A 17,323-nucleotide genomic window follows, 5' to 3' on the forward strand; every position below is an offset into this window, starting at 1 on the left:
TTCATTTGGAATTGGAACGCCAGCTAGTTCTTAACTGTAGTCAGTAGACCTACATCATTCCCAATAAGTAGTATATCGTCTACATACAACACTAAGAAGACTACTGAAGCGTTGATGATCTTCTTGTAGACACAAGGTTCATAAACGTTCTGGTCAAAGCCATACGACTTGATTGTAGTATTAAACCATATGTTCCGAGATCTAGATGCCTGTTTTAGCCCATAAATGGACCGATTCAGCTTGCAAACCTTTTGCTCTTGACCTTGAGCTATGAGTCCCTCGGGTTGTACCATGTAAATGTTTTCCTCAAGATTGACATTCAGAAAGGTCTTCTTGACGTCCATTTTCCCGATCTCATGATTATAATAAGCTATAATGGACAGGAGGATGCAGATCGACTTTAACATGGTAATAGGCGAGAAAGTCTCTTCATAGTCGACTCCCCCTACCTAGATATAACCCTTTGCCACAAGTCGAGTCTTGAAGGTCTGTACCTTCCCATGAGTACCTCGTTTGCGCTTGTAGATCCATTTACAACCTATAAGTCTTACCTTATCAGGCTGATCTACAAGATCTCATACTGAGTTGAAGTACATCAACTCCATCTTGAGATCTATGGCCTTGACCCATTCATCCCAGTCTACATCCTTCATTGCCTTCTGATAAGACAACGGATCCTCAACGTCGCCATCTGCTACCATAGCAAGGATTTTCGTGAAACCCAAATAATGAACGAGGAAGGACAAACGTCACCGAATTACCACATTCACATTCTAAAAAACAGGCATGCTATTTAACACTAATTATAGGCATGCTTTGACAAATAAAATACAATAGATTGAATAAACATACCAATTGAAGAATATCTTCACTTTGAAATCAATTAGTGGAAGAAATCCCTCTACGATCCTTATCGCCCAGCAAACAGTCGACTACCAGCAGCACGAGCATCTACACGAATGGCAACACACGAATAAGCAGCAATAGAGGACGACACCACCACTTAGAGCCCTTGGTATTCTCGGAGTGAGAATCCAAAGAGTGGACTTTGATGGAATTGGTAGAGGAAGGAGGAAAGGGACCATCGTGTAGAATGACAATCAAGTGGGAGAAAGGCTATCGTATAGCGGGTGCTTATCATTTAGGAAAAGGTACACAATCGTGTAGGTTTTACTAAGCGATCATCTAGTAATTAGTAAGTGATTGTTTAGAAAACTCGGCGTGCTAAACAATCGTTTAGGAAAATTGAGCGATCGCTTAGAGAACGCGTGCGATCGTTTAGTACCTGGGGTGTGCGGTCGTTTAAGCGATAAGACGTTATCGTATAGGCTCTCAGCTAAGAGATCGTTTACGTTTCCACACCTTGAGCGATTTTTTCGAACTTTTTGCAAAATGAAAACAATTTTCATTTTATTCTTCAGTTACAATAATCGAATTTGATTTTCCCACTAACACACTATTCAGGAGAAATATTCGGCCAATTATCACATAGCCAACCAATTAATTAATAAATGAATATAATCATATCATATTCTTAACCTATAGTTTGATATCATATATCTACTATAATAATTTCTCTTTTACTTCATATAAATCATATTTATATCTAATTTCCTCCAAGATAATGTATCTCATACATTTAGTCAATTATATGATATATAATTAACCAGTTCAATTATATCATATATAATCGAACTCCCTCTTATCAATTTGAACATTTCAAACTAACCCAAAAACTGATTCTCAACTTTATCCAAGCTACCTAGGGGACTTTATGGACCTATGGCTCAAAGCTCCAACAGTACGTGAATAGCTAACTAAACTCTTTAGCCACGAGATTCACCATCCGTTAACTGCTAGGCATTCCACTAAAGACCAACAGCTGAACTCTTCTTACCACATATATATTTCTGTGTCCATCGGATATAACCAATCATGAGTACATGACCTTTCACAGATGCTCGTAAGTATAGCTAGGCCAATTTATTGTTTTTCCCCTCAGTTACATCTCACTTCTTAAGTACCACTGATTCCTCTAATGAACAATACAACATAGTCCAACTATGTGCGAACACCTCTCGGTCCAAGAGAAGGTGTGTGGCGCCATATCATTCAAGCCCTAAATCAGTCCTTAAGGGAGCTATCTATCTACTTACCCCTACTTCGGAGAAGAAGTGAATTCAATCTTGTGTAGCTGAGTTCCCAGCTCCCAAATTAGACGAATCCCCAAAATAGTAGGTTTGAGTCGGTGACTTGACTACTCGCACCTATACAAATCAAAGGACCACCCTCAATGGCAGAAGTTCCCAACTCAGTCAGGTTTGAGGTTATGTTACCTATGTTTATCCTAGTGAAGTGAAGTCTCTGTCATGAACGGTGTTATATAATGAAACGTTAACACTTTGTGGTCATGTTCTATGCAAACTCTTTGTTATAGGATGCCCCCGCTCGCATGTCTCCTATGTGAATGATCAGGATCAGACCATCTGTGACAAGTCACAACACTTGTGACCATTCCACAAATTGGGCCACATCCGTAACGTTACTAGGATAAGGTTTCCCTCCTATATCCATATACTATAGACCATTTTGGTTATCACTTAAGACATGATCCACTTGTATGTCACCACATACATGTTTAAGTTACATACCAATAACCAAAGATTTTATGTTTATTAGTTTGTGGTAAAGCAAATAAAACACACAACTGAGCAAAAACAAGAAGTGAAGTAAAATATTATATATTATACAACACAAGCGTTCGTACAAACTATTTACAAAGTTCAGGACACGAGACTTTAGGGCATCAACAAGAAGACATTTTATAGAAATTAGGTTCCTTTTCCAACCTAGAACCACATATACATTATCTAATAAGATATAGGATTTCTATAAGTAGAGTCTGAGCTCTCCCACTGCCATAGTTAAGATAACGTGCCCAGTTCCAAAACGCATCGTCATCTCCCAGCTTTCAGTTAGTGCAGGAACTAGTTCCCTGAAATGAAGAACAAACATGGTTAATGGTGCCTGAATAAATTATCCAGGCTGAATCATCATTTTCCACTAAACAAGTCTCCAATACAAGTAAATTGTATTTACCTTGCTTAGTATTCTTCTTTTCTGCTAAGTATTTGGGATAGTTTCTCTTCCAATGTCCCTCGTGGTTGTAATAGAAATAAATTCCCTTTGCAGCTTTGGCCTTCTTGTCTTTCTGGGCAGCAGCTAGTAGGTTAACTTTCCCTTTTTCTAGCTTTCTTCTTCTTCCACTTTGTGGTTTCGGAAGAAGAAGGCATAGGCCTAGTTCAAAAGGACAACCCTCTGTAGAACTTCTTTGAGGACGAGACAACATTTTCCTCTCCCTTTTGTTTCTTGGTTTTCATCAAAGACTCAAAAGTCTGAAGCTTATGAGTAAAGTGGTAAGATTGTAAAATCATGTTCATAACAACATTACTACGGAACTGTAGGAAACTTTCAAGTAAAGATCCCAAAATGAAGCTAACCTGACTGACTTCATCAATGACCAACTCATTCATCTTCGCTATGTTGAAGGGGACCATCATGTTGAGAACATGTTTTCTAATAGATGCCCCTTCTTGCACACAGGCATTAAAGATATGTTTTAGAGCGTTGTGCCTGAGTTGTGCGAACGGTTGTCTGAACATCCTCCACAGGGACTCCATGATCTAATGGGCAGTGATCATGGGCTCATGCTTCTTGGCCAAGACTTCTGAAAGGCTCGTCAAAATATACACCTCGGCCTTCTCATTTGCCCGTGTCCAATGCTCGTATGCCTCTCGAACATTTTAAGTAGGAATAGGAGAAAAATCCTCCTTAAGGACAAAACGGAAGTCATCGATGATTAAAATTGTGTTGATTGTGTTTTTCCAGGTTGTATAGTTTCCCCTATAAGTTTGTCAACGACGAGAAAATTAAGTGTCACGAAAGTCATAGTTAATAAATTGTTGAAACCGTACAAATTATTTATATTGGTAATCTATGCATTAACTCATTTTGAAAATCCAATCAAATTTAGCAAAATAATCTATCGCACCCTAAATGACATCTATTTTGCAATGATGTTTCAGTGAGTCAAGACAAAAGCCATCGTAGGATGATCAGGTGTCTGTTCACTGAAATGAAACTATTTCAACCAATAGATAGAACAACTCCTTGGTACTGCAACTATCAGTCACCATTGTTCGGTCCAGAAATTGTTAAACTCGCTTAACATTTTTTGTTAGTGTAATCCCTCATTTTATATTCTAGAGTTCTGCCCCAGTGAGCCAACCGTAGGGAAAAACCGATTAGGGCAAAAACTAAAATAATCCTATCCATTTCTAGAGTTTGAGGTAAAGAATCATGCAAATATCATTCGTAGGAGGACACAAGAAAAGGTGCTCAAGGCCGAGCATGAAACTTTAATACCAACTAATGAGAGAGACTATGGGATATGTTGACACATGCCCACTCCCACTTACTATAAATACTCTCTCCATTCACCTTGTTATTGATCTATACAAACACCATCCGTAGGGGGACGCAAGCAAAGGTGTCTCGAGGCCGAGTATAGGTCTCACGATGTGAACTTTTTAGGGAGAAACATGAAAAGGTAAAGTGAAGTATCATATACCACATTTTTCAACCATTGAGTGTTTTACCTAGGGTTATTTAACTGAGGAAAATATGGCTACTGATTTTTAGCTAAGTGTTTGTTTAATTTGACCAAAAATAGCACATACTTTGGATGGTTAAATAACTTTGATTAATGTTTATTAAACACTTTAATAAACTTCAATCAGTCATTGCATGCTTGTAACAAATCTATCTAATTCACATTTCCAGGTAAGTTTCTAGGTAGAGGTGTTACGTTTCTATTAACTTAAATACCCCAGCCAAGACAAAATTAACATTAGACAAAAGGTTCTTTATAGACACATTTGTTACAAATTTAATCTTTTAATTAAGAATCAATTTAATCCTATTAAATTGATTAAAAGATTAAACTTAATTTCTAATCTTATTAGAAAAATGATCTTAGGTCTATGTGAATCATATTTTAAAACTATTTTTAAAAAATGATTTTAACCTAAGGTTTGCATGCAATTCTAAATTATTGATTTTAATTTCTAATTTCATTTAATTATAACTTTTAAAACAAATGAAAAAAATTAAAATCATACAATTGCATCATTGACATACTTAGTAAATTATAACAATTATAAATTACCTAAAATAATGTCATGCTTCATGCAATTCCATTTCATGACTAACTATATATACATTAATATAATAAGGTAATAAAATATTTAATAACATTCATCCATATATACATAAAAACTATATATTATAACACTTATAATATAAATGATACATGACAATGTTATTAATGCATGCAAACATATAGTATAACACTTAAATTATATGATGCACGAGCATGCTATATTAATTCAATCATGCAACTATATATATTATAACATTTATAATACAAATGCTGCATGAAATTAAATGCATAACCTATAGTGAGATTTTATACTATATGATATACATTAAGATATTTATATATTAATTTAAAAAAATATACATCAAATGCATAAATAATAAAATAATCATAGTCAACAGATTCAAAACAAGCGAATCAAGCCTTGAACCGCACAAATCGGACTGCCCAGCCCGAACCAACCATGAATCTCTCGAACCAACCAGACCGGGCATGAACCAAATGAGCCATGAACCAACCGGGCGCGAACCAGAATGTTCTTTCCATCTCGCAGCATTGCGACATTGTGACCTAGTGTTGCAATGATACGGATAGAATGCTGTTCGCCTAATCGCAGTGTTGCAATGCTAGAGACAGCATTGCAACGCTACTATACAAAATGCACTGTACAGTTGCGATTTTCTTTGAGTCTCCTTCGATTTTTGGCCTCATCTTCTCTAGATTTTGACCAGAATAGCCATGAATGACTCAAAATTTCAAGTTATCGATCGCAAAAAAATTGCCGCAAAATGTGGGCCCCTACAAATTAAAAGTAAATTGAAATCGATAAAACAAAACTATCCAATCATGAAAACATATAATAATTACAATCACATTCATCACATGAACATACAGAATGCTAAAATCCCACCATTAAACCATAAAATTAACTCTAAAAATTTGAAAAAATTTGGGCAAAATACTTGCTTTGATACCAACTGAAGGAATCAGTGAAGGTCCTTGAGCGGAAGCGGGAATCGAACCCAAATCCCAATTTTACAGAACAAGAGTTTTACAGATAAAATTAAAGAAGAATTATGCATTTAATTTAAGTTTTACAGCATGCTAAAAAAATAAGAGAAAGAGATAATTAAGTAAAGAGATACTAACCCTTGAAGAACTTTTTTCGCGTAAGAATTCTCCTATGCAAAATGGCCACGAACTCGAAATCCTAATTTAACCCAAATCGCCACTACCAAAAGGAGTCTTCTATATTCTCTGGAATGAGAATTATAAGAGTTTGGCGAGCTCTGTGATTTTGGGGAAGGAAAGATTAGATTAGAGAGGAGAATTGAGATTGGGAGGAAAAAAAATTCTGAGAATTTCTTGTAGAACTTCTCTCGGGCCAGGAGAGGGTGTGACGTCACATTGCAGTATAACCAGTCAATAGTGCGATGACCCTTCACAAATTACTCGTAAGTACAACTAGGCCAAAATTATTGTTTTGCCCCTATAGTTACATCTAACTCCTAAAGTACCACTCTAATGAACAATAAATCATAGTCCAACTATGACCAAACCTCTCTTGGGCTAGGAGAGGGTGTGACGTCACATTATTCAAGCCTCAGAATCAACCCTTAAGTAAGAAATTTATCTACTTACTCCGACCTCGGGAAAAGAGTGAATTTCGTCTTGTGTAGCTGTGTTCCCAGTTCCCCAATCAGATGCTCCTCCAGAATGGTAGGCTTGAAACTTTTATCTTCTATCTTCATTCAAATATTTTGTTGTAAAAAACAATTTTAAAAGAGGAAAATTTTGATGATATTCACAATTTTTATGAAAAAAATTTAGGTTTTTGTTAAAGTGGATAGATTAGAGTAAAATTAAATATATCAAGCAATTTTAAAAATTAATTATATCAAAACTTCAACCATTTTTACACATTTGTTAGTTTCTTATGTCGCAACCAAATGATTTTATTGGATTCTTAATTCTTAATTTAAAAAAATGTACTTTTTGTATTCTTAATTCGAGGATAGAAATATAATATATTGAAATCTAATAATAAAATAGAAACTAAATTTAAAAAAAATCTAAAATTTTAGAACTTAGAGAACAAATAATTGAAATTAAAATCAAAACTGAAAAATAAAAGTGCAAAATTTTTGTAATTTAGAGGCTAAATAAAAATGATTGAAAATGTAGAGACCATACCATTACAAAGAATTTTTTCTGCTCAGTGGTCCCATGACAAAGACAATTTATGTTTTGCAATTCTTTGACACATTTGGTTGGGAATAAATCTTTGTATAAATGGCTGCTAGAAGGACAGAAGCTGAGCTTTATTGTATTTCTATTTCAGTTATCCAATTACTCAAAAATATATTTTTATTTAAAAAATTATTATTTAACTAAATAATTATGGTAAATATCTATTTTTATTTATTTTATTGTTAAGTTTTTATATGCATGTTTGATATTTTGAGTAAGGTGAATTTTTATAATAGATATTGCAAGAGAATTTAAAACATATATAATTGTTTGTTTTATTACAATTAAATAATAAACAATGTTTGTCCTCTTTTGTTTCGGTACTTAAAACTAAAAGTAATAATTTATCACGAATACCTACTAAAATTGAATTAGATAGCCATTTTGGGACTAATTCATGGTCAATCACTCCATAAAAATCACTTATCAACTAATTTCTCCAAAATCAATTTGAAATGATTTAAGATTTTTCATGCCCAACACCATCATTTTAAGAAAAAGTATTTTGAATCTTTTGATACTAGCTTTTTTTTCCCCAATATGGTAAATTTGAAAATTTAGACCCCGTTTGGTAACTATTTTGTTTTTTGTTTTTGAAAATTAAGCCTATAAACACTACTTCTCCTCCAAATTTCTTTTTTTATTATCTACTTTTCATGGATGGTTTAAAATATCAAGCCAAATTGCTGAAAAAGTAGCTTTCGAAAAATTGTTTTTATTTTTAGAATTTAGCAAAAAATTCAATCATTGTACTTAAGAAATATGTAAATCATTATAAGAAATGTGGATGAAATAAACTTAATTTTCATAAAACAAAAACCAAAAACCAAATGGTTACCAAATGTGGTCTTAAATATTTAATAAAGTATTAAATGTATTCCTTTAACTATTTGTGCAAAGAAAAGTATGGTTGTATTATAAATATTAGAAAATAGATGCTCAACTACTTTGCTTCCTCGAAGAACCAATATTATATAGCCCATTGCATCCTAATTGCACATCTCTTTTAAAAAGTTAATTATATCATAAGAAATCCCTATACCAATTAAGCTTGCAATTCCTTTGTACATGATGATGAACAACATATATAATATAAAACTCAGTAACTTTTTTAAAATAATAAAAAAAAAATTTGAAAATTGATACCATCAATCATTTACTTTCTCATCAAATAATTCTTAAAATAATGAAATACCATACATTAAATTTCTTAACAAAGTAAGAATTAAAGAAATTGGAAGACACATTCAATAACTTTCTCTTTCAGTAAAATAACAAACAAATATAAAAGAACAAAAGAATAAATCATCAAATTAACAGAAATTCTCAAATAAAAATCAAATTCTCACACCCAAAACAAAAATAGTATCTGAACAACATAATAAAAAACTTACAATAACAATCTTAAAATCGTTTAGGATATTCCCCGAACTGAAATCCGAGTCTCTACCTCTAACATGTTGTTGAACCCCTAACGATGATCTCCGTCTAAGAAATTAAAACTAAAAAAACAAAAAGGAAAAAACTCCGAATATAATCTTTCCTCAACTAACTGTGAAGAGTTCATTGGAGGGTTGAAGTTGGTAACACAAAGAAAGATGAGTGAGGTAAAGAAGATTCTTGGTCACGGATGAATATTTGTTTGAGCACAAAAATATTCTAATTTATTTTACCATAATCTTCTTGAGATATCAAAGGCTCTACACATTTTTTTAATTGCACAAATTGCAATTTGGCAAAATAGGGTTTGTCCAACATTTTGGAGCTCTATCATGCATGCTATCTTTTTCGTTTTCAATAAATCTTGATATTTCATTGAACTTATTTATTAGGTCATACTCCATCTCATATTTTTGCTCGCATTTTTTTGCATTTTATTTCTCCTTGATTGTGATTATATTATTTGATTGAAGGTACATGAGTTTGTAGATTATCATTCGTCGGTCTGTTGGCCGTAGATATGGCGGCTTGATTCTTGTCATGTCTGCTCTCGTTCTATATCGTCTCGATCTCAATTGTGGTTCAATGGTCTCCATCGGTTGTTGGTGGTGTTTGAAGTTTCATTGTTGTGTTCAGGGATCACCTCGAATTCATTTGCAGTTTTCAGTGGTGAGGGTGACATAGGTGTGAGCGATAGTAGATATTCAAGTGGTTGAGGAAAAGGAGGAGGAGATTTAAGTGGCAGAGGAGATGGTGGACAGAGAGAGAGTCCAAGATTAGACTACCATTGATAATTGCTTTGGTTAGTACTTTTTTCAATTCTCATTAGAAAGATTTAAAGCATGTGCAAATCACGTCACAACTTTACATCGTTGAATGTAGAAGAAAACCTTTGGTTACTTGGATGAATAGAAACCTTTGTGACTGTATGAAGTTTTAAAAGAGGATGAGGAAGTAAAAAAAACAAATAAGGAGAGATAAATCATATATCAGAATAAAAATTTGAAAAAACAAAAAATTTAAGTAGCAGAATCTTTATATCAAGTTTAAAACTAAAATTAAAAAAAAAAAAAAAAATCGTCGAAGCCCTAGCCGCGCTGACTCCCTCTCACGTCCACTCAGCTGTCCGTCGCCTTCACGTGTCAGCTAGTTCTTCTTCCGTCGTCTGACGCCTGTGGCCGATTGAAGCTAGCCCATTGGTTGCGCTGCCGGTTTCAGTCCAGGACGCCCAGATCCAGCCTCTCTGCCGCTCGCCCGCACGACGGATCGGTTGTCCAAGACGCCTCCCTCTCACGCACGTCCAGCCGCACCGTCCTCTATACCAGGTTTCGTTGATGCCTCTATGGACGCAGGCGAGCGTTGCCCAGCTTTCGTGTGGTTGTCATCGATCCGCACGCTGGTTTCTGTCACCATTGGTGGGCTGCTGTTCGAGTGTTCAGATCTGAGTTTGGGGTTTTGGTGGGCTGCTGATTGAGTTGTTTGGTAAGGATTAGTTGTTGGACAGGTTTAAATCTCAATGGTTAGGAAGCGCTCACTGCTGCGCCTGAAGGAGAAGAGTGAGGCGAGGGTTGTCCGTCAGCCATATCGAGCTCTTAAAGCTGAAGTTGAGTAGATGTTGGTGGATATGCCTGGTCGGGCAGAAGAGAAGGTATGCTCTGTTAAGAAGTTGGTTCGTTATGAGGAGATTGGGTGTCTTGGCCGATCGTCGTTGGCAGGTGACAGAAAGGAGGTGGTGGCGGCAGATGGGTGAGGTTGAAGGAAACCTTAAAACCGGGTTCGGTGGGGAATCGGGTTGGAGTTGAACCGGAGGGGCTTAGGTTTAGTGATGGTGGGCTGGTGTATGAGGAGGGAGGTAGGAACACTGAGGTGGGGCTGAGTTTGGGGTCTGGGTCAAGGATGGAGCATCTGCTGGAGGAAGGGAAGATTAGGCTGGTAATACAGGGTGGTGTTGGTAGCAAGGATGTTGGGCTGAATGAGAATGGGCTTCAGCGTGGCTTTGGGTTAGGGTGTGATGGGGATGGACAGTGTGAGGCTGGTGGGGTGGAGGTTGAAGATGTGGATAGACGAGTGCGTGGTTTGGCTCGAGAGCGTATTGGACTGGGTGAGGTTGATTGAGGGGAACATGGTGGGCGGTCGATCCAAGATGGATTGGATAACTTGTTGCCCATGATAGTTGTCGGGTTGAGGGGGACCAGTTCACGAGTGATGCACATGGGAGATGTCGGGTTGAGGGGGGCTGATTTAGAAATTCTTGGTTTGGCTGGAAATCGGGTCGATTCAAGGAAGTTTGAGTTAGTTCCGGTTGAGGTGGACCATTCAAAGGTGTTGGAGGCTAGTGCAACTATGAATAATTTGGGTTCGAAAGGGAGGAAGTCGTGGTCGGCTTTGTTTGGGTCGAATTTGAAAGGAGATCTTGAATTTACGCCCTCATTGATTATGAATGATAGGGTTCTGGTTGAACCTTGTGAGGAGGTTATTGATGCAGGGATTAGTTTATGGGAGAAATTGTTGGTGGGTCAGTTTGTGGATGCTAAGATGTCGTATGCTGTAATTTGCCACCTTATTAAGAGAATTTGGGGACGTGTTGAAATGCCGACGATTATGCTTCTAGAGAATGGTTTGATTATCTTTAAATTCCTCAAGGCTGAATCTTGTGACTAGGTGTTGGATAATGGTCTATGGCACTTGGGTGGCAAGCCCATCTTATTGTGACAGTGGTCTCCAGGTATTGTTCCTGAAACTTCTGTATTTGATTATGTACCAATCTGGATTAAATTAGAGTGTGTTCCCCTAGAGTTGTGGACGGATAGGGGTTTAGCTGTGTTGGCTAGTGCTGTGGGGAGGCCTGTCTTTTTTTATGTGGCTCCTAGAGAGAAACGTAGGTTATAGTATGCTAGGGTGTGTGTTGAGGTAGATGAGGATTCTTTCATGCCTCCCTCAATAACTGTTAGAATGCATGGTCAGAAATTTATTATCCTGTTGGTGTATGAATGGAAGCTGCGTAAATGTGGTTGTTGTGGATCTTTTGGGCATCATGTGAATATTTGTGAGGCTAAGAGTGTGCCAAAGAACCAGGATTTAAGTATTGTGGCAGTTACTGAAGGGTCCTCAGAGGTTAAGGTTGGAATTGGGTGTGAAGGGTTGGGTGTCGTTAGTGGTGGAAAGGGAGTTAATTCAATAGCTGGAAATAGTGGTGAAGGGTGTGATGATGAGTTTACTTTGGTTAGTCATCGTCAGTGTGAGAAGGGAGTGATTAGAGGTGGAGCTGGCAGTGGTCGTTAGGTTCTTTTACACCGAGTACTAGAGTTATTTGGGGTTCCTCTAAGATTACGGGATTTGTTAAATTTGTGGATAAGCGGAATCAGTTTGACATCTTGAAGGATGAGAAAGGGGATTCGTTGGCGTTGGCTGTAGTACATCCTAACCGTGATCCAATATATATTATGGATTAGTCTACTGGGAGTATGGGTAGAAGCTCGGTGGAGGGTGGTAGGTTTGTTCCCTTGTTAGTATCATGATCTGGTGTTCCTGGAATGTTAAGGGTTTGAATGACCCTGTTAAGTGTAGGGTGATGGCGGATTTTCTTACTTCTTCTTCTGTTACTTTCTGTTGTTTTCTTGAGACGCGTGTTCGTCGGGAGAATTTTGATGTGGTGATGGGTAGGTTTGGTGATGCTTGGAGTTGTGTGAGTAGCTATAGTGTTCGAGGTGTTGGGAGAATCTGGGTGATGTGGCGGAAGAGTGTCTATGATTTTACTCTTGGATGTCAGGGGTGATCAGTTTATTTCTAGATCCTTGATGGATATTGTTTCTAATGCTCGGGTTTATGTTGGTGCTGTTTATGCCTCTAATCAGGTGAGTGATAGGTGGAACTTGTGGTCCTAGTTGATCGATGTGTGTGCCTCATGGTAGCTTCCTGAAGTTGTTTTGGGTGATTTTAATGTTATTCATAGTAGTTTGGAGGATTTTGGTGGTTGTCCTAACTTAAGAGAGAGGGAAGATTTTGATGGGGCATTGTTGGAGGCGAATCTGGTTGCGATTGGTGTGATAGGTAATTGGTTTACTTGGACAAGTAAAGTTCAGGGGAATGGTATCCTGCGCCGGTTGAATGAGTTTGTTTAATGAGGCGTGGACGGTGGCTTTTCCTTATTCGGAGGTTAAGATTGGGCAGTGGAGGATTTTTTATCATAGCCCTCTCCTGGTGTCTATAGGGGAGACGAGGAGTAGGTCGCCTCCTACGTTTCACTATTCTCCTCATTGGACGAAGGCAGATGTTTCTATTGATACTATTAGGTCAATGTGGAGAAGATCTGAGGATGTGTCCTCTAAGGTTAGTTTTGTGTGCAATCTGAAGGCAGTGAAGTGGGTTTTACGTACCTCGTATGGTAGGCGTATCTCTGTGTTATCTGATGAGGTGCGGGTTGCTAGCTAGAATATGGAGGCTGCTCAGGCCGAGGTGGAGAGGATCCGTTTTCACAGTAGTGTGTGCAGAGGCGGCTCGGGCCACTGAGGTTTTCTGGTCAGTGGCTAGGTTGGAGGATGTGTCGCTCCAGTAGATGGCTAGGGTGAGGTAGTTGGAGTTAGGTGATATGAACACAATGTTTTTTCATTGTTGTGTTGATTTTCGTCGTAGTTGCAGTGGTCTGCTGTCAGTTGTGGATGTTGGGGGTACCTGCCAAGCGGTACATGGCAGGATGACAAAGGTGGCAATGGATTTCTTTCGAGGTAGTTTGGGGAGTCAGCCTTTGAGGTATAGGGACCTTACTGCCCGAATTAGGGATATTTTGCAGTTCAGCTGGCCCATGGAGGGGGTGGAGGCGTTTGGTCACCCAGTGAGTCGGGATGAGATTCACAATGCTTTATTTTCAATGAAATCTGGAAAGGCTTCTAGGCCTGATGGGTTTTCAGTGGATTTTTACAGATCTGCTTAAAGTGTGGTTGGGGTTGATTTCTGTGATGTTGTGCTGAATTTTTTTTAGTCCTATTATCTCCCTGGTGGAGTTAATTCTATTGTTATTTCTCTTATCCCTAAGAGGCCAGGACCAGATCGTATGGAGGACTTTCGTCCTATTTCATGTTGCAATGTTGTATATAAGTGTATCTCGAAGGTCCTAGGTTGCGGTTGTGGTTGCCTTCTGTCATTAATGGTAACCAGTCAGTGTTTATTCCTGGTAGGTCAATTTTTTATAACATTTTGTTGTGTCAAGAATTTGTGGGGGGCTATAAGTTAGAAAAAGAGAAGCCTATATGTGTGTTGAAGGTTGACCTGCAGAAGGCCTATGATTCAATCAATTGGGATTTCCTATTTGGTGTGTTGCTTACTATTGATACTCTCATTCAATTCATTAGCTGGGTAAGGACTTGTGTTACTTCGTCGACTTTGTCTATGATGATTAATGGGTCTCTTGAGGAGGTTTTCTTGGGGAGGAAGGGGTTGAGGTAGGGGGATCTATTATCTCTATTTTTGTTTGTATTGTTGATGGAAATGTTGTCTCAATTGTTAAATAAGCCTCCTGATTCGTTTAGGTTCCATGATTGGTGTGAGCATGTGAGCTTGGCGCATGTGGCCTTTGCTGATGATTTAATGATTTCTGTGTAGCAGAGAAAGTGTCTCGGGAGTTTGTGAAGTAGGTATTGGTGGAGTTTGCAGAGTTGTCTGGATTAGTTGAGAATGTGGGGAAGAATTCTATATTTGTAGTGGGAGTGGATTCTAGTGTTGATGAGGATCTTGCCGCTTTAATAGGGTTCAGGTTTGGTTCGCTGCCTGTTAGGTATCTCGGGTTACATTTATTGCCTGGTAGGTTAAGGGTTGTGGATTGTGCGCTATTGATTCAGAGGATTACAACTCGTATTAAGAGTTGGTTGCAATCCTTTCAGGTGTTTTGGTGTAGTATCTTAGTATTACCTACATGTGTAACTCATGCGGTTGAGCGTCTATTGGAAGCTATTTATGGAAGGGCAGTGTGGGGAGTCGGGGTGGTGCATGGGTGGCTTAGAATGAGGTGTGCCTGCCAAAGGGTGAGGGGGGTTGGGTTTGAAATATGTCGCTTTATGGAACCAAGCTGCTATTATGAAGCTGTTCTGGCTTCTTTTAGTTAAGTTGGCTCATTACTGAAGGAGTATATTTTGCATGGGCTGTCTTTGTGGGTGGTTCTGTGTGAGGTTGGGAAGTCTTGGTGCTTGAAGGCTATCTTGCAGTGTAGAGATAGATTCAAGCACTTTGTGTGGTGGGACCTTTGGTTGTCAGGGGGTGTAATTTTGGATACATATGAGTCTAAGGTGGTTGGAGATGCAGAGAGTAGTTTGAGGGCGTAGTTGTCGGAGTTTATGGATGGTGAGAGAGGTTGAAGATGGTCTACAGTGTCATGGGAGTTGCTCAAGATCTGGGGTCTTATACAAGCAGTAGGGCCAAGGGTGAGAGGGGGAGAATTATTGGGTTTGGGTGCCGAGTGCAAGTGGTCGGTTTTCAATTGCTAGTGTGTGGGATCGTTTGCATCCTTGTCGTCCTAGGGTGTTTTGAGCAGGTCTTTTGTGGTCAAGGGGTGGTGTCCCACGTCATTCCTTCTGTGCGTGGTTAGCTGTGGGGGACAGGCGGGGCACGCGGGATTAGTTGAGAAGGTGGGGTGTGTCGGAGGGGGTGTCTTTTGTGTGGAGGAGGTCTGGGGTTGCAAAATCATTTATTTTTTTAGTGTGGGTTTGGGAGAGAGGTGTGATCTGACACCCCAAAGATTTATACCTATCGAGGTTCCCTAAACCCTCATTTATAACCCTAATTCCCTTTCCCTTTTCCTTAATTTAACTATTAACCCTCTTTTTTTTTTTTTTTTATAAACATATATATGTATAAATCTTTGGGGCGTCACATGGTGCTTCAATTGGGTTCGACTCATCGGGTGGCAGGATGGGATGTAGAGTTTAATTGGGTGTGTCAAGTGGGGTCAGGTAAGGGATGCTTAGTAAGTTGTTTCGTGTCTTCGGGTAAACTTCCATGTACTACTTTTGAAAAGAGCATAATCGTCGACTCCATGGGGTCAGCCAAGGACAGTCTCTGATCTGTTTCATTTTATTGTCTCTATGGTTCGTGCTCATGCTATTTCCTGACGGATTGATCTTCTTGGTCTTATCTAGTTTTCCTGGCGGATTGATGTATTTCTTTGTATGTTTTTTTTGTTGGTCTTTGTTTTGCTGTTGCCTCTAGTTGTGGGGTTTTCTTTTTTTTTTTCTCTGTTCTATATTTTAATCTGGATGGACTGTGATGTTTTATTTTTGGTTTAGCTTGGTTTCTATTTAGCTCTGTCTTGGCTTGTGTTAATTAAAATAGTCTTTTTTAATAAATGAAAAATTAAATTCAAGTGGTATTTAGGACTCTAGTTTGGCTTCCATATTTTTGCTTTATCTTGATTTTTTAAAAAAACTTATCTTTCAAGTTTCAACTTGTCATCAATTATCTTATTAAGTTATTAACAAAATTGTTATCTATAATTATTTTTCAAATAAAAAAATATAGGTATAGAAAAATTAGGTCAGAACAATATTTTAGTTTAATCAAGTTCTATAATTTTAAAGATATTTCATTTAGTGCTTTTATAGTAATTTTATGTAATTGAAACTTTTTATCCATTTAAGTTTTATAGTTTTGAAAAATATATTTCTAAAGTATGCTAAAATAAAGCAAAAACTAAAATTGCCCTTGGATTTTTATTGATCTTTTTTAATTTTCTGTTAATTGATTTAAAAAATTAATTTTAATATGATAACAATTAGTAAAAACTAATTAATAGACATTAACGTAAAAAAACAAAAAATTAAAGGTTAAAGTGTAAACCTTAAAATTAAGTAAAACTCGCCAACATAAAAATAAGACTCAAAATTCAAATATAAAAATGTAAATTTTGGGAACTTTAAAGATTAAATAAAAATTAAACTCAAAATTCTAAATTAAAAATTTTAGTTTTAAAATGACAAAGATGAACACAAAAAAACCTTAGATAAAAAACTATATTTTCCAAAAAAAAAAAAAAACTAGATAGATGAAAAATTGGTAGGAATAAAAGTTAGGCCAAATAAGTATCTAGAAACCAAAAAATAAAAAATAAAAAAAGATATGGTTATTTTCCGAATGTAAATTTTGGGAACTTTTAAGATTAAATAAAAATTAAACTCAAAATTCTAAATTAAAAATTTTAGTTTTAAAATGACAAAGTTGAACACAAAAAAACCTTAGAAAAAAAACTATATTTTCCAAAAAAAACTAGATAGATGAAAAATTGGTAGTAATAAAAGTTAGGCCAAATAAGTATCTAAAAACCAAAAAATAAAAAATAAAAAAAGATATGGTTATTTTCCGATTTATTGACATTTTTGAAAGTTTATATTTTAACTTATACAAAGATCTTGTTATTAAAAAGATAATTGT

General features: G+C 37.0%; 1 protein-coding gene across 1 annotated transcript; it reads right to left on the reverse strand.

Moving 5' to 3' along the window:
• Nucleotides 1-1,417: 1,417 nt before the first annotated feature.
• LOC150034751 (uncharacterized) lies at nucleotides 1,418-10,491 on the reverse strand. The gene is made up of 4 exons (XM_090316836.1): nucleotides 10,444-10,491; nucleotides 9,191-9,324; nucleotides 9,022-9,127; nucleotides 1,418-1,456 (listed from the first exon to the last, which is right to left on the reverse strand). The coding sequence occupies exons 1-4, from the start codon at nucleotides 10,489-10,491 to the stop codon at nucleotides 1,418-1,420; spliced, it is 327 nt and encodes a 108-aa protein (XP_090172962.1).
• Between the last annotated feature and the right edge of the window lie 6,832 nt (nucleotides 10,492-17,323).

This window comes from Benincasa hispida, chromosome 8 (assembly GCF_027475165.1).
Source record: "Benincasa hispida cultivar pf3 chromosome 8, pf3_genome.v1.1, whole genome shotgun sequence".
Taxonomy (NCBI): domain Eukaryota; kingdom Viridiplantae; phylum Streptophyta; class Magnoliopsida; order Cucurbitales; family Cucurbitaceae; genus Benincasa; species Benincasa hispida.